At 39.0% G+C, this 24,836-nt stretch overlaps 2 protein-coding genes across 7 annotated transcripts in view; both read right to left on the bottom strand.

Moving 5' to 3' along the window:
* LOC112242181 (protocadherin gamma-C5-like) overlaps positions 1 to 24,836 on the bottom strand; it is a 238,377-nt gene that overhangs the window by 166,433 nt on the left and 47,108 nt on the right. The window contains exon 1 of one of the 6 annotated variants that reach the window (XM_042325798.1): positions 20,928 to 23,469. The exons of the other annotated variants lie outside the window; for them this stretch is intronic. Coding sequence (XP_042181732.1) covers positions 20,928 to 23,312 — 2,385 coding nt within the window. The 5' untranslated portion in view covers positions 23,313 to 23,469. Of the gene's footprint in view, positions 1 to 20,927; positions 23,470 to 24,836 lie in introns of those variants that run through there. 6 annotated transcript variants of the gene reach the window in all.
* LOC121846920 (protocadherin gamma-A10-like) lies at positions 8,161 to 10,188 on the bottom strand. Its single transcript, XM_042325803.1, has one exon. The coding sequence runs from the start codon at positions 10,015 to 10,017 to the stop codon at positions 8,497 to 8,499; it is 1,521 nt and encodes a 506-aa protein (XP_042181737.1). The 5' UTR covers positions 10,018 to 10,188; the 3' UTR covers positions 8,161 to 8,496.

Raw genomic sequence — 24,836 nt, 5'->3', positions numbered from 1 at the left:
GGTGTGTTAGACCAAGGCCAGAGAGACAACCAACAGGATGGCAGATCCCCAGGGCCAGGACTGAGAAGCCCATCAGCTAGGATTAGACAAAATAGGTATCTCCCCTGACGTGGGCATGTTTTCAATACAGACTCCTTTTGTCATACAGTATTCCATAGAAGTCATTCAGACCTTGTAAAAGTTGCCCAGTATACCCTTAATCTTGTAATAAATCTAATCTAATGATACATAACATGATATTTATGTGATCTATTGTGACATTGTGGGAGGATAACCAACCTTCCAATTAATGGCAATGCATTTCTTAGACGTTATAAATGCTAGGTTATACAGTTTCCTTAACATATGCAAATAGGTCCTCTTTTGTGCTTTACACCTCCAGCACAGGAATGACATTTATGAGTGCACAATATTCAGTTTCACTCACATATGGTACGTTCTATGGATGGTCTTAAACTGCAGTCATTTATGTCTGAGATTATATGACTGGGCATTTAAACAAAACTGTATCCATTCATGATCATCAATAGCTTTTCCCAGATCTTCCTCACATCTTTCAACCCTTGATTAAGCTGAAATCCACTTCAGACAATTGTCAGACTGCCTTAAAATAGTTTAAATCTTTCTGGCTTGTCCAGTATTTGCTGCACAGAGTGAATAAAGTGTTGTATCTGCAAAATATCACCTCAGCTTCATCACAGACTGGTCTTCCCTGGCTGTCTGACCCTGCTGAGACCCCTGTCACCATCACAGACTGGTCTTCCCTGGCTGTCTGACCCTGCTGAGACCCCTGTCACCATCACAGACTGGTCTTCCCTGGCTGTCTGACCCTGCTGAGACCCCTGTCACCATCACAGACTGGTCTTCCCTGGCTGTCTGACCCTGCTGAGACCCCTGTCACCATCACAGACTGGTCTTCCCTGGCTGTCTGACCCTGCTGAGACCCCTGTCACCATCACAGACTGGTCTTCCCTGGCTGTCTGACCCTGCTGAGACCCCTGTCACCATCACAGACTGGTCTTCCCTGGCTGTCTGACCCTGCTGAGACCCCTGTCACCATCACAGACTGGTCTTCCCTGGCTGTCTGACCCTGCTGAGACCCCTGTCACCATCACAGACTGGTCTTCCCTGGCTGTCTGACCCTGCTGAGACCCCTGTCACCATCACAGACTGGTCTTCCCTGGCTGCCTGACCCTGCTGAGACCCCTGTCACCATCACAGACTGGTCTTCCCTGGCTGCCTGACCCTGCTGAGACCCCTGTCACCATCACAGACTGGTCTTCCCTGGCTGCCTGACCCTGCTGAGACCCCTGTCACCATCACAGACTGGTCTTCCCTGGCTGTCTGACCCTGCTGAGACCCCTGTCACCATCTGATCCTGCTAAGATGAGGCATGACAAAGAATTACCTTGGTGTACATTTCTACATTATTTTATACAAGAATATAATCAATAGTACAATAAATGAAATTATCATTATTCCCAGATCCCAGACTGTAGCTTTAAACTGCTGTCCTGTATCTACTGTAGGTCTACCAATCAACTCAAGATGGAACTTTATATCATTCACTGATATTGTTAATATACTGCAAAATGGTGAAATGGTGAAACTGGTGAAAGATAGCCAAGTTAATTTACATCTGTTGAAATGGGACAAAACAAAATCTACAAAACATTTCCATACACACAACAGCTGCTAGATATGCAGTGGCATGTATTCATGGATGCCAAATAAAGACAAAATAAATTGACCAATATTATTATTTATTTTTTTACATTTAAAATAATGTATATTTCTCTGTGTGTTTTTGTAATTTTCCTTCGATTTGCAAGAGGCTGAACGTATCTCACCGGAGAAAGCATCTGAGCAAGCAAAACAGCGCCCCTCTGTCTTTGTATGTGTAGGCCATCTAACTGATGCTGTCTGGTCATAAATGGTCATAAATAGTATGACATTGTTGCTGCCCGTAGAATTGAAGGCAAGGGAAGCCTGCCACATCATATTTAACTTACATTGATTGGACTAAATAGTTTTTGATATATTTTAGTTGTCACTGTACTAGACTAAGCAGAGGTGATTTGATGATGTTGAAGTGTAAATGGTGCTGGAATTAGCGGAGGCAGTTCCTGTCTTCTTCGTGACTTGCAGTAACTCTCCATGGTTCTAAATCAATAGTTTTTCAGTAGTCGGAAAATGTCGGAAACATGAACTTGATTGACCATGTAGCTGTTTATTACATGCCAAATGCTTTGTGGACTTCGGACAGAGGTTGCTGTCTGGTTTTGTGATCAAACCAAGGTGTGGTTGAATTTTCTATGCCACCGTGTCTTCTTATTGTCTCGGCCTTACGCCTATATATCACAGTCACAAGACATATGAACTAACAGATTATAGAGCAAAGAACACAATTATCACAACACAAAGAATGTAATATGGCTTTCCTTCTGGCTTGGCTTCCCCAGTGATTTTATTTACACACCATGTGGTGTAGATTGAACTGCATGATGGGTAAAATGCTGAAAATGAACTGTATTGGAAGCCTCTTTTAAAAATTAGTCTAATATACTGTATTTCTTTACAGTAATAGCTTATACACTGTAGATTCAAATGATCAGTTTCAGGCGCCAACCTCATGCCGTCGGGAGAGACACATAAAGCTCAGATGATTTTAGTAAATATCTTCTTGAAGCGCCTATGAAGTGAAAGAATATTTCTATCAGCTGCTGGGAAGGTAAATTGAGTTGTTTATAAGTATATTTATTGTTAGCCAACATTGTATTACCGCATGTGTCCTTAGCTAAACTAGCCAACATTGTATTACCACATGTTTCTAAACTAGCCAACATTGTATTACCACATGTTTCTTTAGCTAAACTAGCCAACATTGTATTACCACATGTTTCCTTAGCTAAACTAGCGCCAACATTGTATTACCGCAAGTTTCCTTAGCTAAACTAGCCAACATTGTATTACCACATGTTTCCTTTGCTAAACTAGCTGGCTAATGTTTGCTAGCTGGCTAGCTAGCTCAAGCTGACAAAATACATTTTGGTCTGCTCTAAATTGCTCGTAAATATCTAGCAGTGCGACCTAGAAAAACATCACCCAGAGAATAGTGATTGTGATTATAGGCTGTGTGCCTGCCCCGGAGCGCCATACAGAATAGACTGAGTGCAGATTCATGACTGCTATGTTTCCACTGTTACTACAGAGATAATGGTTTGTTTCTAGCAGTTTCAAAAATGACCCATATTTTTTCAGATAGACAGGCCACATTATACACATAAAACACGTTGTTTCTACCTAAGGTGCAGTACCACTGGTCAGTGGTGGAACCTAGTCACGTGGAAAATTATTTCCCCTCCCTGAATTATACAGCATTTCAAGTAGGATAGCAGCCTACACAAGAATAACTAATATTGGTAGCCATCTAGATGTTACCGTGGTATATTTTACTCAATGGGGAGAGCATAAATGTCAATACCACCGGGACAGTGTCCTCCTTAGCTGTCACAACACTGTGGGATTCGGTTCACTTGGCTCTCATCTGTGCAACATAAATCATCATTTTTCATGCCAGGACTGTCTGTATGGCCTCTTCCGCCAACCATTTGTTTAATTTAAAAACATTGTTCCATAATGGTACAGTGTTAGCTAAACTTGTTCACTTTACCAGTAGTTTGCAAACGTTTGGTTACACAGCTAGAAAGGGACATGTGAGTCTGATAAAATAATGTGATATTGCGTAGCCTATAGCAATGTTGTAATAGTTAGCTAGGGTTTGAAGTAGGTATATATATCTTTCTTATTTGTGTTTGTTCAATGCCTCAAATGATTTCATAAACTATGTAGGATATGTGCTGTAGGTTTGAATCAACCCAAGATGATGAACCCTGAAGACGGGACAAAGTGCATGACAACGTGGCCCGGAGGAAGCCCTCTGTTTGTTGTCAACCCCTACCGTGCCCCATTCTCCCAAGAGCTCACTGAGTTTGACTGAAGACCTCTAGTGAGGTAAGTACCTATTCACACGACACCAGCTTGATATGTCCCTTGTCCCTGTCTTTTTACCCACAGAGTAACAGCCCTGGTGCTCTCTATCTCTCATTCTATTCTTTCTTTTTCTATGCTTATCCTAGGGGTGAGATGAGCTGACAAATCAGAACTGAGGAGGATTGTTACGGAGCCCGATGAGGAACACTGGATGCTGCGCTGTCTTCTCTCTCCTGGATGCTCTACTGCCCTAACTGTCCTGCTGTGTCTTTTACCACCTCTGAACCCCCTTACCCCAAACAGGGTTGCCCCTGATCATAGATTGGGCTGCATCATAACCTGGTACGGCAACTCTACCACCACAGCCAGAAAGGAGTTTCAGAGGGTGATACGTGCAGCCGAACGCACAATTGGATGCACACTGCCTGCCCTCCAGGACATCTACAACACCAGGTGTCGCAGGAAGGCCAAGAAGATCATCAGGGACCCCCCACCCGAGCCACGGCCTGTTCAACCCGTTTCAGATATACAGTACCAGTCCAAATTTGGACACACCAACTCATTCAAGGGTTTTTCTTTATTTTTTACTGTTTTCTACAATGTAGAATAATGAAATAACCCATGTGGAATCATGTTGAAACCAAAATAGTGTTAAACAAATCTAAATATATTTTAGATTTTAGATTCTTCAAAGTAACCACCCTTTGCGTTGCTGGCAGCTTTGTACACTCTTGGCATTCTCTCTACCAGCTTCATGAGGAATGCTTTTCCAACATTCTTGAAGGAGTTCCCACACACGCTGAGCATTTGTTGGCTGCTTTTCCTTCACTCTGCGGTCCAACTCATCCCAAACCATCTCAATTGGGTTGAGGTCGGGTGATTGTGGAGGCCAGGTCATCTGATGCAGCAGTCCATCACTCTCCTTCTTGGTCAAATAGCCCTTACACAGCCTGGAAGCGTATTGGGTCATTGTCCTGTTGAAAAACAAAGTATAGCCCCACTAAGCACAAACCAGATGGGATGGAGTAATGTTGCAGAATGTTGTGGTAGCCATGCTGGTTAAGTGTGCCTTGAATTCTAAATAAATCACTGACAGTATCATCAGCAAAGCACCCCCACACCATCACACCTCTTCCTCCATGCTTCACGGCAGGAACCACACACGCGGAGATCACCCGTTCACCTACTCTGCATCTCTCACAAAGACATGGTGGTTGGAACCAACAATCTCAAATGTGGACTCATCAGACCAAAGGACAGATTTCCACCTGTCTAATGTCCATTGCTCGTGTTTCTTGGCCCAAGCAAGTCTCTTCTTACTATTGGTGTCCTTTAGTAGTGGTTACTTTGTAGCAATTCGACCATGAAGGCCTGATTCACACAGTGTCCTCTGGACAGTTGATGTTGAGATGTGTCTGTTACTTGAAATATGTGAAGCATTTATTTGGGCTGCAATCTGAGGTGAGGTTAACTCTAATAAATGTATAATTTCCAGCATAGGTAACTCTGGGTCTTCCTTTCCTGATGAGAGCCAGTTTCATTATAGTTCTTGAAATGCTCCTCATTAATTAACCTTCATATCTTAAAGTAATGATGGACTGTCATTTCTCTTTGCTTATTTGAACTATTCTTGCCATAATCTGTACTTGGTATTTTACCAAATAGGGCTATCTTCTGTATACCACCCCTACCTTGTCACAATACAACTGATTGGCTCAAACGCATTAAGAAGGAAATACATTCCACAAATTAACTTTTAACAAGGCACACCTGTTAATTGAAATGCATTACAGGTGACTACCTCATGAAGCTGGTTGAGAGAAGGCCAAGAGTGTGCAAAGCTGTCATCAAGGCAAATGGTGGCTACTTTAAAGAATCTAAAATATATAATATATTTTGATTTGTTCAACACTCTTTTGTTTACTACATGATTCCTTATGTGCTATTTCATAGTTTTGATGTCTTCACTATTATTCTACAATGTAGAAAATAGTAAAAATAAAGAAAAACCCTGGAATGAGTAGGTGACTCCAAAATGTTTACTGGTACTGTATATACAATATATTTAACCCCAATGTTTCTCGCTTCAACTGAAGAGGTCAAAACAATCATCTAAGAGCCTACATGACAAATTACATCAAATATGGAACCTATCAACTTGCCTGTACAGTGTCAAACATTTCCCTGTAAATTTACAGATTTATACTGTCAGCAGTGTTGTCAGACAAATACTGAAATTTTAAATGCTTTACAGTATACAATATACAATACAGAAGTATACTGTAAATGAGCCTACTGTAATCATTACAGCAACACAGCTAATATTTAATTACAGTAATTTACTCTGTTGCCAGTATAATGCTGTACATTTACAGCATATTACTGTAATCTGTTTTACAGTACAATACTCGTACTAATATTTTTACGGTAATTGTAATGAATGAATGGATGGATTGTTGAATGAATTAATTCAATTGAATGAGGAGAGGCAGCTTTGAATCTTACAGTAGTTTAGTGTAATTGCATGGGATTGGTACAAGCAGGTTGGCTGCTATGTAATAATGTGTTTTCATATTACAGGGTATCAAATGTATATGAATAATTGGTCTTCAAAATCACTTGCATTTAACAAAGACTTCCAAATATTCAGTGACTACAGGGAAAAACAGACCAAGGACATAACAAATACTTTGAGGCTTGCTGCCACTCCAATCTGTCCCCTCTACATATTTAATTGTTGTGGCACTACCACCACATATATATGTTAATTTGGTACACCACTCTCACTCACGGGTGCAACAAATGTCGTGTCTTACAAGGCACACCTCAAAATGTGTTCATGAGCCAGAATCAACCATACCCACTTGTGGTAAAAATGTTTTTACCATCCAAACATATGGTAGGGTAATATATTCTTTGTGGTGGAATTATAGTACCATTTTAAATACAGTACTTCTTTACAGTAACGTACTGTTACACCAATGTTTCATTGGAATTGACGGTATCATTTACCAGTTACGCCTAAATTCACCCAGATTGCATTGCGATTCATGACTTTTTGCTGTAAATAATGAACATGGTACATTGCTGTTAGTTTTATTGTACAATATTGTAAAAACAACAATGCTTGTATCCAAAGAAACGTTTCATTACCACACTGATTCAAAACTCATTATATTGAGTGACTGTGTGTGTGAGATGGGTGTTGAGGGAGAGAGAGACAAAGACAGAGAGGGAGATGGATTTAAAAATGGGATTGGGCACAACCTTAGATATATGATCAGGGGCAAATCTATTCGGAGTAAGAGGGTTCAGAGTCTGAGCTTTATGCATGCAACCCAGAGCATGAGGTTGGCACCTGAAACTGAAAATAGTCATCTACAGTTGGCAAGAACCATTATTTATAAGAAATATGTTTTACAGGACACTTCCAATTACAATTAATAAGAATATTTGTCAGCATTTTACCCATAATGCAGTGCAACCTTGTGTTTATTTTCTGTTGAAATTATAGAAAGGACTAACAGTGTATAAACATGGGATAATGATGCACTGCCATGAAACAGGTGATTCTCTATGGGGGAAAAAAATTGTACAACGCATCGTAGGATTAATTTTGTTTACAATAAAGGCCTACCTCTGGGGGGGACCCGTTGGAATCGTCAAGTTCTTCAGCAAAGTCTGTTGGAGTTTTTCTCAGAGTCTGGTCCGCAGGCAGCGTGTTGTCACTGTAAGATGTGACGAACTTGAAGTCACTTGTGCGCGAACCTGTCGTCAGGTATGCGTCATAATTGTAAGTGCTGCGTAGGGTTCCCACTCCATCCCCCTCTGCGTAGTTGGGAGGGAGATACGCGCTGGGAATGGCGACCGCTCCATCAAACAACAGTCTGGGCTTTCTCCTGCGGCAAAACCTCACGGCCAGGATGACAATAATGAAGGTGAGGAAAAAGGTGGAGACGGACACCAGCGCGATGATCAGATAAGAGGTGAGTTTGGAATTGCTCTCATCATACGAGATATCTTTCAGTTCTGGCACTTCAGCCAAGTTATCAGAAATCACTAAATACATGCTACAGGTGGCAGAGAGAGAGGGCTGTCCGTTATCTTTCACTGACACAATAAAGTTATGTTTCATGCTGTCAGATTCAGAAATGTCCCGCTGTGTCCTGATCTCTCCACTGTGGAGACCTATAGTGAAAAGTCCCGGATCAGTTGATTTGACTATATGATAGGACAGCCAGGCGTTCTGGCCAGAGTCCGCGTCCACCGCAATCACCTTGGAAACCAGAGAGCCCCGGTGTGCAACTTTGGGGACCAGATCGGTCATGAAGGAGTTCCCCTCTGGGGCGGGGTATAGTATCTGAGGAGAGTTGTCATTCATGTCCGTTATGAACACACTGACCGTGACGTTGCTGCTGAGTGGAGGAGAACCGTTGTCTCTGGCCACCACGTGGACTTTAAAACTCTTGAACTGCTCATAATCAAACGACCTCACAGCGTGGATCACCCCGTGTCTCCATTAACGGATAAAAACGAGGACACCGGAACACCGTTCACCTCACCAGGTAAGATAGAATAAATCACTGTCCCGTTCTGTCTCCAGTCTGGGTCCCGTGCAGTAACGGAACACACGGAGTTGCCGGGTTTGTTATTTTCAGTCACGTGGGCTTTATAGGACTGTTCCTCAAACACAGGTGGGTTGTCGTTGACGTCAGCTACAGATAACTGAACACTTTTAGAGGAGGACAGAGGTGGAGAGCCCTCGTCGGTGGCAGTGATTGTAATGTTGTAATCAGACACTAGTTCTCGGTCCAGTTCGCCCGTGGTCACCAGAGAATAGTAGTTTTTGATGGAAGGCACCAGCTTAAAGGGAAGGTTTTGCTGAATGGAGCAGCGGACCCGTCGGTTATTCTCAGAGTCTCTATCCTGCACGTTAATGATGCCCACCTCTGTACCAGGTGACGCGTTCTCAGGTATGGGGTTAGTCAAAGATTGTATATAAATCGAAGGATTGTTGTCATTAACATCTGTGATGTCTATTATGACTTTGACATATGATGCTAACCCTAAACCATCCTTTGCTTTGATGCGCAGTTCAAAATATGACATTTCTTCAAAATCAATTGTGCCGATCACTCGTATTTCTCCAGTCTTCCGGTCGATAGAAAATAATTTGTCATCTTCCTCTGACACGTGAGCGAAGTCATAGGTAACTTCCCCATTCACTCCCTCATCTGCATCTGCAGCACTCGCTGTAACCACTACAGTATCTAAAGGGGAGTTTTCAGGCAGACTGGCTTTATAGACGGCCTGGCTAAACACTGGGGCGTTATCGTTAGCATCTAGTACAGTGACGTGTATGACTACAGTACCTGATCTCTGCGGAGTGCCCCCATCTACAGCTGTAAGCAATACTTTGATTTCATTGCTTTGTTCACGATCAAGCTCCTTCTCTAGAACAAGCTCAACAGTATGACTATCAACGGTCAATAGAAAATTGTCATTTTTTTGTAAAGTGTACCTTTGCACTGCATTCTGTCCTAAATCTGCATCGTGTGCCTGATCAAGTAAAAAACGAGCGCCTTTGTCTGCTGATTCCCTCATTTCAATTTTAATCACTTCGTCCTTAAATTGCGGAGAATTATCATTTATATCTTGAACATGAAGACTAATACGTTGCACCTCCAAAGGATTCTCCAACACAAGTTCCTGGTTTAAAACACACGAAGCCTTCTTGCCACAAAGCCCCTCTCTGTCAATTCTCTCCGCAACAATCAGATCTCCGGAACTCAGATTAATGTCACAGTAACGTTTACGGTTCCCATCGGGATCAACACGGGCCTTACGAGCGGAAAGTCTGCTCGCCACAAGCCCGATATCTTTGGCTATATTTCCAATAACAGATCCACGTTTCATCTCCTCCGGAACAGAATAGCTCACGTCTCCATAGGCGGAGTGCAGCGGTAGAAGAAAGAAAGCAACGCTGCAGACCAGACCTGTCACCGAGATTCCTTTGTGCCCCATCCTGGGATTAAAACGTCAAAACACAATATAGCCTTGATAATACAATGTAAACAAATAGTATTCCACAAAAATATTCAGCTTGATGAAAATAATATCCTCAAAATGTTCAAGCAATCTGACCGTGTCCAGTCTTTTCCGCAGCTTAATGGCACCCGAACACCCGAGTCTTGTTACAACACCAGTGGGTGGAGAACTGGATCTATCCAAACACAGCTGGTGAACAGCGACACAGTCAGTACTCTTCAGAAATTACACATGTCAACATACATTCTTCTATATCTGTATTTCAGGTCAAGTCGTAATAGGAAGCTAAATTTGTAGCCGGCATGATTGAATAATGTGTAGCCTACTAATGTAGGTCTACATCTTTCAAACCATAAATAAATGTAATTCCTTGTTGCAAAATAACCTAATAGAAATACACAGAAAACAACATTAAAAAGCCTAAAACATAAACCATAGCATTGAAATCATGCTCACAGCATTGAGTTAAGTTTGGTCTAGCTGAAAGGAACACCTTAGAAAAGGTTATGACACTTCGGGGAGAACGTGTATGGGCTACCTACACAGCAAATGACATGTTATGTTACTATTTTAGTCGACACTATCGTCAGAATGCACAAACAAAAAAACAGAGAGTAGCCTATGGGAAAGAAGGAAGGTGAGGACAGTCAAGTAGCGATGAATCGGAGTAAACGCTCCTGGCCTTATGTTGGATTTTCTGCATGTTCAGCACCATGGACAGCAACACTGAGGCTCAAGCCGCAAATCAGATACGCTCACACCACTTCTCCACAGACAGTACTTTTTTATTTTCTAACCTTTTTCCAAATAAGCCTATTCCAACAGAGCAAAACTCCTATATCAACCCATTTTCAGTGAACTCAAAACGCTGCACTGTGTATGTGAAAAATCCAACCAATCAATTCATCAAAAAATAACAAAATCACAAATCTTATCACAACTAAAAATATCCATCAGCAACTGTACATCAGCGCCTCAGTAGTTCTCACTTCAGCTGAGGGGATCTAAATGAGGATCTAAAATGCTTCATTACAAGTCAGACCTGGATCACTAACACATTACGTCAAACCTGGATCACTAACACATTACGTCAAACCTAGGATCACTAACAAATTACGTCAAACCTGGATCACTAACACATTACGTCAAACCTTGGATCACTAACACATTACCTATAGACAAGTTGTGATATTGAAGTACTGCTGTAAAAAACAAATCATCAGGAAAAAATGTATTTTACATAGCATCACTACTCTAATTCTAAATGTATTTTACATAGCATCACTACTCTAATTTTAAATCTATTTTACATAGCATCATTACTCTAATTTTAAATGTATTTTACATAGCATCACTACTCTAATTTTAAATGTATTTTACATAGCATCACTACTCTAATTCTAAATGTATTTTACATAGCATCACTACTCTAATTTTAAATGTATTTTACATAGCATCACTACTCTAATTCTAAATGTATTTTACATAGCATCACTATTTTAAATGTATTTTCTAATTTTAAATGTATTTTACATAGCATCACTACTCTAATTTTAAATGTATTTTACATAGCATCACTACTCTAATTTTAAATGTATTTTACATAGCATCACTACTCTAATTCTAAATGTATTTTACATAGCATCACTACTCTAATTCTAAATGTATTTTACATAGCATCACTACTCTAATTTTAAATGTATTTTACATAGCATCACTACTCTAATTTTAAATGTATTTTACATAGCATCACTACTCTAATTTTAAATGTATTTTACATAGCATCACTACTCTAATTTTAAATGTATTTTACATAGCATCACTACTCTAATTCTAAATGTATTTTACATAGCATCACTACTCTAATTTTAAATAGCATCACTATTTTAAATAGCATCACTACTCTAATTTTAAATGTATTTTACATAGCATCACTACTCTAATTTTTAAATGTATTTTACATAGCATCACTCTAATTTTAAATGTAATTTACATAGCATCACTTCTAATTCTAAATGTATTTTACATAGCATCACTACTCTAATTTTAAATGTATTTTACATAGCATCACTACTCTAATTTTAAATGTATTTTACATAGCATCACTACTCTAATTTTAAATGTATTTTACATAGCATCACTACTCTAATTTTAAATGTATTTTACATAGCATCACTACTCTAATTTTAAATGTATTTTACATAGCATCACTACTCTAATTTTAAATGTATTTTACATAGCATCACTACTCTAATTTTAAATGTATTTTACATAGCATCACTACTCTAATTTTAAATGTATTTTACATAGCATCACTACTCTAATTTTAAATGTATTTTACATAGCATCACTACTCTAATTTTAAATGTATTTTACTAATTCTAATTTTAAATGTATTTTACATAGCATCACTACTCTAATTTTAAATGTATTTTACATAGCATCACTACTCTAATTTTAAATGTATTTTACATAGCATCACTACTCTAATTTTAAATGTATTTTACATAGCATCACTACTCTAATTTTAAATGTATTTTACATAGCATCACTACTCTAATTTTAAATGTATTTTACATAGCATCACTACTCTAATTTTAAATGTATTTTACATAGCATCACTACTCTAATTTTAAATGTATTTTACATAGCATCACTATTTTAAATGTATTTTCTAACTTTTAAATGTATTTTACATAGCATCACTACTCTAATTTTAAATGTATTTTACATAGCATCACTACTCTAATTTTAAATGTATTTTACATAGCATCACTACTCTAATTTTAAATGTATTTTACATAGCATCACTACTCTAATTCTAAATGTATTTTTTTACATAGCATCACTACTCTAATTTTAAATGTATTTTACATAGCATCACTACTCTAATTTTAAATGTATTTTACATAGCATCACTACTCTAATTTTAAATGTATTTTACATAGCATCACTACTCTAATTTTAAATGTATTTTACATAGCATCACTACTCTAATTTTAAATTATTTTAATAGTATTTTTACATAGCATCACTACTCTAATTTTAAATGTATTTTACATAGCATCACTACTCTAATTTTAAATGTATTTTACATAGCATCACTAATTTTAAATGTATTTTAGCATCACTACTCTAATTCTAAATGTATTTTACATAGCATCATACTCTAATTTTAAATGTATTTTACATAGCATCACTACTCTAATTTTAAATGTATTTTACATAGCATCACTACATCTAATTTTAAATGTATTTTACATAGCATCACTACTCTAATTTTAAATGTATTTTACATAGCATCACTACTCTAATTTTAAATGTATTTTACATAGCATCACTACTCTAATTTTAAATGTATTTTACATAGCATCACTACTCTAATTTTAAATGTATTTTACATAGCATCACTACTCTAATTTTAAATGTATTTTACATAGCATCACTACTCTAATTTTAAATGTATTTTACATAGCATCACTACTCTAATTTTAAATGTATTTTACATAGCATCACTACTCTAATTTTAAATGTATTTTACATAGCATCACTACTCTAATTTTAAATGTATTTTACATAATTTTAAATCATTTTACATAGCATCACTACTCTAAAATTTTAAATGTATTTTACATAGCATCACTACTCTAATTTTAAATGTATTTTACATAGCATCACTACTCTAATTTTAAATGTATTTTACATAGCATCACTACTCTAATTTTAAATGTATTTTACATAGCATCACTACTCTAATTTTAAATGTATTTTACATAGCATCACTACTCTAATTTTAAATGTATTTTACATAGCATCACTACTCTAATTTTAAATGTATTTTACATAGCATCACTACTACTAATTTTAAATGTATTTTACATAGCATCACTACTCTAATTCTAAATGTATTTTACATAGCATCACTACTCTAATTTAAATGTATTTTACATAGCATCACTACTCTAATTCTAAATGTATTTTACATAGCATCATTACTCTAATTTTAAATGTATTTTACATAGCATCACTACTCTAATTTTAAATGTAAATAGCATCACTACTCTAATTTTAAATGTATTTTACATAGCATCACTACTCTAATTTTAAATGTATTTTACATAGCATCACTACTCTAATTTTAAATGTATTTTAATGCATCACTTTTACATAGCATCACTACTCTAATTTTAAATGTATTTTACATAGCATCACTACTCTAATTTTAAATGTATTTTACATAGCATCACTACTCTAATTTTAAATGTATTTTACATAGCATCACTACTCTAATTTTAAATGTATTTTACATAGCATCACTACTCTAATTTTAAATGTATTTTACATAGCATCACTACTCTAATTTTAAATGTATTTTACATAGCATCACTACTCTAATTCTAAATGTATTTTACATAGCATCACTACTCTAATTTTAAATGTATTTTACATAGCATCACTACTCTAATTTTAAATGTATTTTACATAGCATCACTACTCTAATTTTAAATGTATTTTACATAGCATCACTACTCTAATTATAAATGTATTTTACACAGCATCACTACTCTAATTTTAAATGTATTTTACACAGCATCATTACTCTAATTTTAAATGTATTTTACATAGCATCACTACTCTAATTCTAAATGTATTTTACATAGCATCACTACTCTAATTTTAAATGTATTTTACATAGCATCACTACTCTAATTTTAAATGTATTTTACATAGCATCACTACTCTAATTTTAAATGTATTTTACATAGCATCACTACTCTAATTTTAAATGTATTTTACATAGCATCACTACTCTAATTCTAAATGTATTTTACATAGCATCACTACTCTAATTTTAAAATTTTACATAGCATCACTACTCTAATTTTAAATGTATTTTACACAGCATCACTACTCTAATTTTAAATGTATTTTACATAGCATCACTACTCTAATTTTAAATGTATTTTACATAGCATCACTACTCTAATTTTAAATGTATTTTACATAGCATCACTACTCTAATTTTAAATGTATTTTACATAGCATCACTACTCTAATTTTAAATGTATTTTACATAGCATCACTACTCTAATTCTAAATGTATTTTACATAGCATCACTACTCTAATTTTAAATGTATTTTACATAGCATCACTACTCTAATTTTAAATGTATTTTACATAGCATCACTACTCTAATTTTAGCTCGAATTGTTTTAAAACGTGTCTTAACTGAAAATGTGGAACACACAACAAGATACTATTTTTTATTTACAAAGAAGGCCTACCTCTGGAGGGGACCCATCGGAGTTGTCAAATTCTTCAGCAAAGTCTGATGGAGTTTTTCTCAGAGTCTGGTCCGTGGGCAGTGTGTTGTCACTGTAAGATGTGACGAACTTGAAGTCACTTGTGCGCGAACCTGTCGTCAGGTATGCATCAAAATTGTAGGTGCTGCGGAGAGTTCCCACTCCATCCCCCTCTGCATAGTTGGGAGGGAGATAGGCACTGGGGATGGCGACCGCTCCGTCAAACAACAGTCTAAGCTTTCTCCTGCGGCAAAACCTCACGGCCAGGATGACAATGATGAAGGTGAGGAAAAAGGTGGAGACAGACACCAGCGCGATGATCAGATAAGAGGTGAGTTTGGAATTGCTCTCATCATAAGATACATCTTTTAGTTCTGGCACTTCAGCCAAGTTATCAGAAATCACTAAATAAATTGTACAGGTGGCAGAGAGAGAGGGCTGTCCGTTATCTTTCACTGACACAATGAGGTTCTGTTTCATGCTGTCAGATTCAGAAATGTCCCGCTGTGTCCTGATCTCTCCGCTATGGAGACCAATAGTGAAAAGTCCCTGAACAGTGGATTTGAATATTTGATAGGACAGCCAGGCATTCTGGCCGGAGTCCGCGTCCACCGCAATCACCTTGGAAACCAGGGAGCCTCCGTGCGCATCTTTGGGGACCAGCTCCGTCATGAAGGAGTTCCCCTCTGGGGCGGGGTATAGTATCTGAGGAGAGTTGTCATTCACATCCGTTATGAACACACTGACCGTGACGTTGCTGCTGAGTGGAGGAAAACCGTTGTCTCTAGCCACCACGTGGACTTTAAAACTCCTGAGCTGTTCATAATCAAACGACCTCACAGCGTGGATCACCCCCGTGTCTCCGTTAACGGATAATAATGAGGACACTGGGACACCGTCCACCTCACCAGGTAAGAGAGAATAAATCACTGTTCCGTTCTGTCTCCAGTCTGGGTCCCGTGCAGTAACTGAACGTAAGGAAGAACCGGGTTTGTTATTTTCAGTCACGTGGGCTTCATGGGACTGTTCCTCAAACACAGGTGGGTTGTCGTTGACGTCAGCTACAGATAACTGAACACTTTTAGAGGAGGACAGAGGTGGAGAGCCCTCGTCAGTGGCAGTGATTGTGATGTTGTAATCAGACACTAGTTCACGGTCCAGTTCGCCCGTGGTCACCAGAGAATAGTAGTTTTTGATGGATGGCACCAGCTTAAAGGGAAGGTTTTGCTGAATGGAGCAGCGGACCAGCCGGTTATTCTCAGAGTCTCTATCCTGCACGTTAATGATGCCCACCTCTGTACCAGGTGACGCGTTCTCAGGTATGGGGTTAGTTAGAGATTGTAGATAAATCACAGGAGCGTTGTCATTAACATCAGTGATTTCAATAATTAAAAAAGAATATGATGTTAAACCTGCCCCATCCTTAGCCCTTATTTGTAATTCATAAGATGACGCCTCCTCATAGTCAACTTTCCCAATAATTCTTACTTCACCTGTTTTGTGATCTAGAGAGAATAAATGTACATATTCATCTGAAACATGGTCAAAGTTGTATGTTACTTCGCCATTTGCTCCCTCATCTGCATCTGTAGCTCTCACTGTAACCACTACAGTATTTAAAGGAGAGTTTTCAGGCAGACTGGCTTTATAGACGGCCTGGTTAAACACTGGGGCGTTATCGTTAGCATCCAGTACAGTGACGTGTATGACTACAGTACCTGATCTCTGCGGAGTGCCCCCATCTACAGCTGTAAGCAATAATTTCAAGTCGTGTTGTTGTTCACGATCTAGCTCTTTGTCTAATACTAATTCGGCGTATTTGCGTCCCCCTGTTTTAGTATTAACATTTATAACGAAATTTTCGTTTCTTTCTAGTGTATAACTCTGAACCATATTCTGTCCTATATCTGCGTCGTGGGCCTCGTCTAGAGAAAAACGAGCCCCCTTGTCTGCGGATTCTCCTATTTCAAATTTAATGAAATCCTCTGTGAATTGTGGAGAATTATCATTTATATCTTGAACATGAAGACTAATACGGTGAAGCTCCAAAGGATTCTCCAACACAAGTTCCTGTTTTAAAACACACGAAGCCTTCTTGCCACAAAGCCCCTCTCTGTCAATCCTCTCCGTAACAATCAATTCTCCGGTACTCAGATGAATGTCACAGTAACGTTTACTGTTCCCTTCGGTATCAATACGGGCCTTACGAGCGGAAAGTCTGCTCGCCTCCAGTCCGAGATCCTTGGCTATATTTCCAAACACAGATCCGCGTTTCATCTCCTCCGGAAAAGAATAGCTCACGTCTCCATTGGCCGAGTGCAGCGGTAGAAGAAAGAAAGCAACGCTGCAGACCAGACCTGTCACCGATATTCCTTTGTGACCCATCCTGAGATTAAAAACGTCGATACACCCTTAATCCAAAATAATAATGTAGATAAATTGTATTCCACAAAAGCAGGAAGTCTGATGAAAATAACATCCATAAAATCTGCAATTTGACCGTGTCCAATAATTTCAAATGCGGAATGAAAACCGAATACCCGAGCCTTGTAACAACAGCAGTGGGTGGATAACTGGATCTATCCAAACACAGCTGGTGAACAGCGACACTGTGAGTAATCTTTAAAAAGTACACATAGTAACAGGAATAATTCTGAATATATATTTCAGGAAAAGCCGTCATAAGAAAGTCAATAAGTGGTCTGCATGATTGATTACTGAACAATTGAATATAAAATCCCCCGTAACTTATGAAAATAACCAAATAGAACCAGGAAACGATAAAAAGCCACACAGGAACAGAAAGGATATGGAAACCGATCCCACGCTTTTTTTCACGAGATATAGATTATGTGGAAGAAATACGTTGCAAATTTCAGATTTATAGTGCTGTTTTTTTTTGTCAACACACATTCATTAGCGCAATACGCAAGAACAGAGAGTATGGCAATGGGTGGAAATGATGATAGTCAAACAACGATGAATAAATAGTAAACCCTTCTGGTTTATACTTGGACTTCAGTACCATGGACAGCGGCACAGCAAGGCCGCTGCATTTCAGACGTTCTAACCCCAAACGCCACTTCTCTCGTCACTCTGTTTAGATACGCTAGCTCTCCACATACAGGATTTCTCTTTTGTAACCCCTGTCCAAATAGGCCGTCATGCCAACAGGCCACAATCCTAAGAGCAACCACATTTTAACTTAAAGACGTGCCAACATTTTTTCAATAGAACTCCTGCTTGCCTGTATGCTTGATCAACTGGATAGATTTAGTCCCCGGTCAGGATTAACTACATAAAACACAAGAAGTAGTTGTACAAAAAAAACAGAACAAATAACTAATCAAATGAAAACCATCGACAATCTTTGAATCAGCTCAAATCATACGGACAAAACGACGGAGTGCAGCATTACAAGAAAGAAAGCAAAGCCGCAGACCAGACCTGTCACCGAGATTACTTTGTGCCCCATCCTGGGTTCAAAAACGTCGACACACCCTTAATCCAAAATAATATAATGTAGATAAATAGTATTCCACCAAATTTTTTTTTTAAATCAACACTCCATTCAGTCAGAGCAATGCCCTGAAAAGTATGCAAATAAGTTGGGGTAGGAAGGTGATTATGCCAAAAATATACCGAATAAAAATATAAACCCAACATGAAACAATTTCAATGATTTTGCTGAGTAACAGTTCATATAAGGAAATCAGTCAAATGAAATACATTCATTAGGGCATATTCTATGGATTTCAGATGACTGGGCAGGGGTGCAGCCTTGGTTCGGCCTTGGAGGGCATAGGCCAACCCACTTGGCAGCCAGGTCCACTTACTGGGGAGCCAGGCCCAGCCAATCAGAACGAGTGTTTTCCCCTACAAAATGGCTTTTATTACAGACAGAAATATGCCTTAGCCCCCCCCCCAATGCTCACTAACAGGGATGTAAACACATTTTTGCAAACCATTTGGGAGAAATAAGATTTTTGTGCATATGGAACATTTCTGGAATCTTTCATTACAGTTCATGAAACATGGGACCAGCACTTTACATGTTGTGTTTATATTTTTGTTCTGTGTAGTTTGGGATTTTTCATAAAACTGAGTTTACATTTTCAGCAGCATGGACACTAACGCTGCAAAATCCCTCTGCACCTCAGATACAGAGCCTATAGAAGGTCTACACCCCATATGGATTTCTTCACATTGTTTTATGTTACAAAGTTGGATTAAAATGGATTTAATTATATACATATATATAATATATATAAAAAATGTCAACGATCTACTCAAAATACTCTGTAATGTCAAAGTGGAAGAAAAATGATATATTTTTTTAAAGGTTAACGGAAAATAAACCACTAATATACCTTGATTAGATAAGTATTCATCCCCCGGGTCAATACATGTTAAAAACACCTTGTCACTGATTACAGCTGTGACTCTTCTTGGGTAAGTCTCATAAGAGCTTTGCACACCTGTATTGTGAAATATTTGTCCATTATTCTTTTCAAAATGACTCAAGATCAGTCTAGGTGTTGGGGATCATGGCTAGACAGCAATTTTCATGTATTGCTATTGAGTCAAAACCGTAACTTGGCCACGCCTGAACATTTGCTGTGTTCTTGATAAATAAGCAACTCCAGGGTAGATTTGGCTTTGTGTTGTAGGTTATTGTCCTACTGGAACGTGGATTCCTTTCCCAGTGTCTGGTGTAAAGCACACTGAAGCAGATTTTCCTCTAGGATTTGTTTTCTTTGCAGTGTTTATTTTGCAGTTTTACTTTAATGCCTTATTACATATGTATGTTTTGTAATATTCTGTATATTTGTATTCTTCTTTTCACTCTGTCATTAAGGTCATTATTGTGGAGTCACTTCAATGTTGTTGATTCATCCTCACTTTTCTTCCATCACAGAAATTGAACTCTGTAGATGTTTTAAAATCACCAATGGCCCTAAGCACTGTCCTTCCTGTCCTGTAGCCCAGTTCAGAAGGAGGACTGCATCTTTGATGTGTCTGGGTGATTTATTACATCATCCACAGTAACATTTTTTTAACTTGACCATTATTAAAGATATATTCAACGTCTGATTTGTTATTGTTACCCATCCACCAACCACTGCCTGTCTTTATGGGGCTTTCAAAAAGCTCCCTGGTCTTTGTAGTTGAATCTGTACTTGAAATTCAATGCTTGACTGAGGGACCTTACAGATGTTGTATGTATGGGGGACATAGGAAGGGGTAGTCATTCAAAAATCATGTCAACCCCTATTATTTCAGGCTATATAACTTAATATGTTTTTACGTTAAGCCACATTTTGCTTCTGAAATCATTTAGGCTTGCCTAAACAAAGGGGGTTATTACATTATCTTTTCACTTCCACATTATGCAGCTTTTTGTCTAGATCAATCTATTTATGACTTTTTGCAAATCCAATCAGTTTTCCACGTTGATTCAACGTCAGCACAATTATTTTTTTAGGTTTGAAATTATGTGGAAAAAACGTTTCAACCCGTTTTTTTCCCAGTGGGATAGCATAAAAAAATAATCCAGCCTTTAAGTTATCGTAAAGCCCTACCTCTAGGGACCCCTCAGAATCGTCAAGATCTTCAGCAAAGTCAAGGGAAGTTTTTCTCAGAGTCTGGTCTGCAGGCAGCGTGTTGTCATTGTAAGATGTGACGAACTTGAAGTCACTTGTGCACGAGCCCGTCGTCAGGTATGCGTCATAATTGTAAACGCTGCGGAGAGTTCCCGCTCCATCCCCCTCTGCGTAGTTGGGAGGGAGATACGCGCTGGGAATGGCGACCGCTCCATCAAACAACAGTCTGGGCTTTCTCCTGCGGCAAAACCTCACGGCCAGGATGACAATAATGAAGGTGAGGAAAAAGGTGGAGACGGACACCAGCGCGATGATCAGATAAGAGGTGAGTTTGGAATTGCTCTCATCATACGAGATATCTTTCAGTTCTGGCACTTCAGCCAAGTTATCAGAAATCACTAAATACATGCTACAGGTGGCAGAGAGAGAGGGCTGTCCGTTATCTTTCACTGACACAATAAAGTTATGTTTCATGCTGTCAGATTCAGAAATGTCCCGCTGTGTCCTGATCTCTCCACTGTGGAGACCTATAGTGAAAAGTCCCGGATCAGTTGATTTGACTATATGATAGGACAGCCAGGCGTTCTGGCCAGAGTCCGCGTCCACCGCAATCACCTTGGAAACCAGAGAGCCCCGGTGTGCAACTTTGGGGACCAGATCGGTCATGAAGGAGTTCCCCTCTGGGGCGGGGTATAGTATCTGAGGAGAGTTGTCATTCATGTCCGTTATGAACACACTGACCGTGACGTTGCTGCTGAGTGGAGGAGAACCGTTGTCTCTGGCCACCACGTGGACTTTAAAACTCTTGAACTGCTCATAATCAAACGACCTCACAGCGTGGATCACCCCCGTGTCTCCATTAACGGATAAAAACGAGGACACCGGAACACCGTTCACCTCACCAGGTAAGATAGAATAAATCACTGTCCCGTTCTGTCTCCAGTCTGGGTCCCGTGCAGTAACGGAACACACGGAGTTGCCGGGTTTGTTATTTTCAGTCACGTGGGCTTTATAGGACTGTTCCTCAAACACAGGTGGGTTGTCGTTGACGTCAGCTACAGATAACTGAACACTTTTAGAGGAGGACAGAGGTGGAGAGCCCTCGTCGGTGGCAGTGATTGTAATGTTGTAATCAGACACTAGTTCTCGGTCCAGTTCGCCCGTGGTCACCAGAGAATAGTAGTTTTTGATGGATGGCACCAGCTTAAAGGGAAGGTTTTGCTGAATGGAGCAGCGGACCCGTCGGTTATTCTCAGAGTCTCTATCCTGCACGTTAATGATGCCCACCTCTGTACCAGGAGACGCGTTCTCAGGTATGGGGTTAGTCAAAGATTGTATATAAATCGAAGGATTGTTGTCATTAACATCTGTGATGTCTATTATGACTTTGACATATGATGCTAACCCTAAACCATCCTTTGCTTTGATGCGCAGTTCAAAATATGACATTTCTTCAAAATCAATTGTGCCGATCACTCGTATTTCTCCAGTCTTCCGGTCGATAGAAAATAATTTGTCATCTTCCTCTGACACGTGAGCGAAGTCATAGGTAACTTCCCCATTCACTCCCTCATCTGCATCTGCAGCACTCACTGTAACCACTACAGTATCTAAAGGGGAGTTTTCAGGCAGACTGGCTTTATAGACGGCCTGGCTAAACACTGGGGCGTTATCGTTAGCATCTAGTACAGTGACGTGTATGACTACAGTACCTGATCTCTGCGGAGAGCCTCCGTCTACAGCTGTAAGCAATACTTTGATTTCATTGCTTTGTTCACGATCAAGCTCCTTCTCTAGAACAAGCTCAACAGTATGACTATCAACGGTCAATAGGAAATTGTCATTTTTTTGTAAAGTGTACCTTTGCACTGCATTCTGTCCTAAATCTGCATCGTGTGCCTGATCAAGTAAAAAACGAGCGCCTTTAACTGCTGATTCGCTCATTTCAATTTTAATCACTTCGTCCTTAAATTGCGGAGAATTATCATTTATATCTTGAACATGAAGACTAATACGTTGCACCTCCAAAGGATTCTCCAATACAAGTTCCTGTTTTAAAACACACGAAGCCTTCTTGCCACAAAGCCCCTCTCTGTCAATTCTCTCTGCAACAATCAGATCTCCGGTACTCAGATTAATGTCACAGTAACGTTTACGGTTCCCATCGGGATCAACACGGGCCTTACGAGCGGAAAGTCTGCTCGCCACAAGCCCGATATCTTTGGCTATATTTCCAATAACAGATCCACGTTTCATCTCCTCCGGAACAGAATAGCTCACGTCTCCATAGGCCGAGTGCAGCGGTAGAAGAAAGAAAGCAACGCTGCAGACCAGACCTGTCACCGAGATTCCTTTGTGCCCCATCCTGGGATTAAAACGTCAAAACACAATATAGCCTTGATAATACAATGTAAACAAATAGTATTCCACAAAAATATTCAGCTTGATGAAAATAATATCCTCAAAATGTTCAAGCAATCTGACCGTGTCCAGTCTTTTCCGCAGCTTAATGGCACCCGAACACCCGAGTCTTGTTACAACACCAGTGGGTGGAGAACTGGATGTATCCAAACACAGCTGGTGAACAGCGACACAGTCAGTACTCTTCAGAAATTACACATGTCAACATACATTCTTCTATATCTGTATTTCAGGTCAAGTCGTAATAGGAAGCTAGATTTGTAGCCGGCATGATTGAATAATGTGTAGCCTACTAATATAGGTCTACATCTTTCAAACCATAAATAAATGTAATTCCTTGTTGCAAAATAACCTAATAGAAATACACAGAAAACAACATTAAAAAGCCTAAAACATAAACCCTAGCATTGAAATCATGCTCACAGCATTGAGTTAAGTTTGGTCTAGCTGAAAGGAACACCTTAGAAAAGGTTATGACACATCGGGGAGAAAGTGTATGGGCAACCTACATAGCAAATTACATGTTATGTTGCTATTTTAGTCGACACTATCTTCAGAATGCACAAACACAAAAACAGAGTAGCCTATGGGAAAGAAGGAAGGTGAGGACAGTCAAGTAGCGATGACTCGTAGTAAACCCCGCTGGCCTTATGTTGGATTTTCTGCATGTTCAGCACCATGGACAGCAACACTGAGGCTCAAGCCGCAAATCAGATACTGTCACACCACTTCTCCACATCACAGTACTTTTAATTTTCTAACCTTTTTCCAAATAAGCCTATTCCAACAGAGCAAAACTCCTATATCAACCCATTTTCAGTGAACTCAAAACGCTGCACTGTGTATGTGAAAAATCCAACCAATCAATTCATCAAAAAATAACAAAATCACAAATCCCATCACAACTAAAAATATCCATCAGCAACTATACATCAGCGCCTAAGTAGTTCTCACTTCAGCTGAGGGGATCTAAATGAGGATCTAAAATGCTTCATTACAAGTCAGACTTGGATCACTAACACATTACGTCAAACCTGTAAACCTGGATCTCCAACACATTACGTCAAACCTGGATCACTAACACATTACGTCAAACCTGGATCACCAACACATTACGTCAAACCTGGATCACCAACACATTACGTCAAACCTGGATCACTAACACATTACGTCAAACCTGGATCACCAATACATTACGTCAAACCTGGATCACTAACACATTACATCAAACCTGGATCACTAACACATTACGTCAAACCTGGATCACCAACACATTACGTCAAACCTGGATCACTAACACATTACGTCAAACCTGGATCACTAACACATTACGTCAAACCTGGATCACTAACACATTACGTCAAACCTGGATCACTAACACATTACGTCAAACCTGGATCACTAACACATTACATCAAACCTGGATCACTAACACATTACATCAAACCTGGATCACTAACACATTAC

Source organism: Oncorhynchus tshawytscha, linkage group LG08, assembly GCF_018296145.1.
Source record: "Oncorhynchus tshawytscha isolate Ot180627B linkage group LG08, Otsh_v2.0, whole genome shotgun sequence".
Taxonomy (NCBI): Eukaryota; Metazoa; Chordata; class Actinopteri; order Salmoniformes; family Salmonidae; genus Oncorhynchus; species Oncorhynchus tshawytscha.
This window is presented reverse-complemented; position numbering and strand designations above follow the sequence as displayed.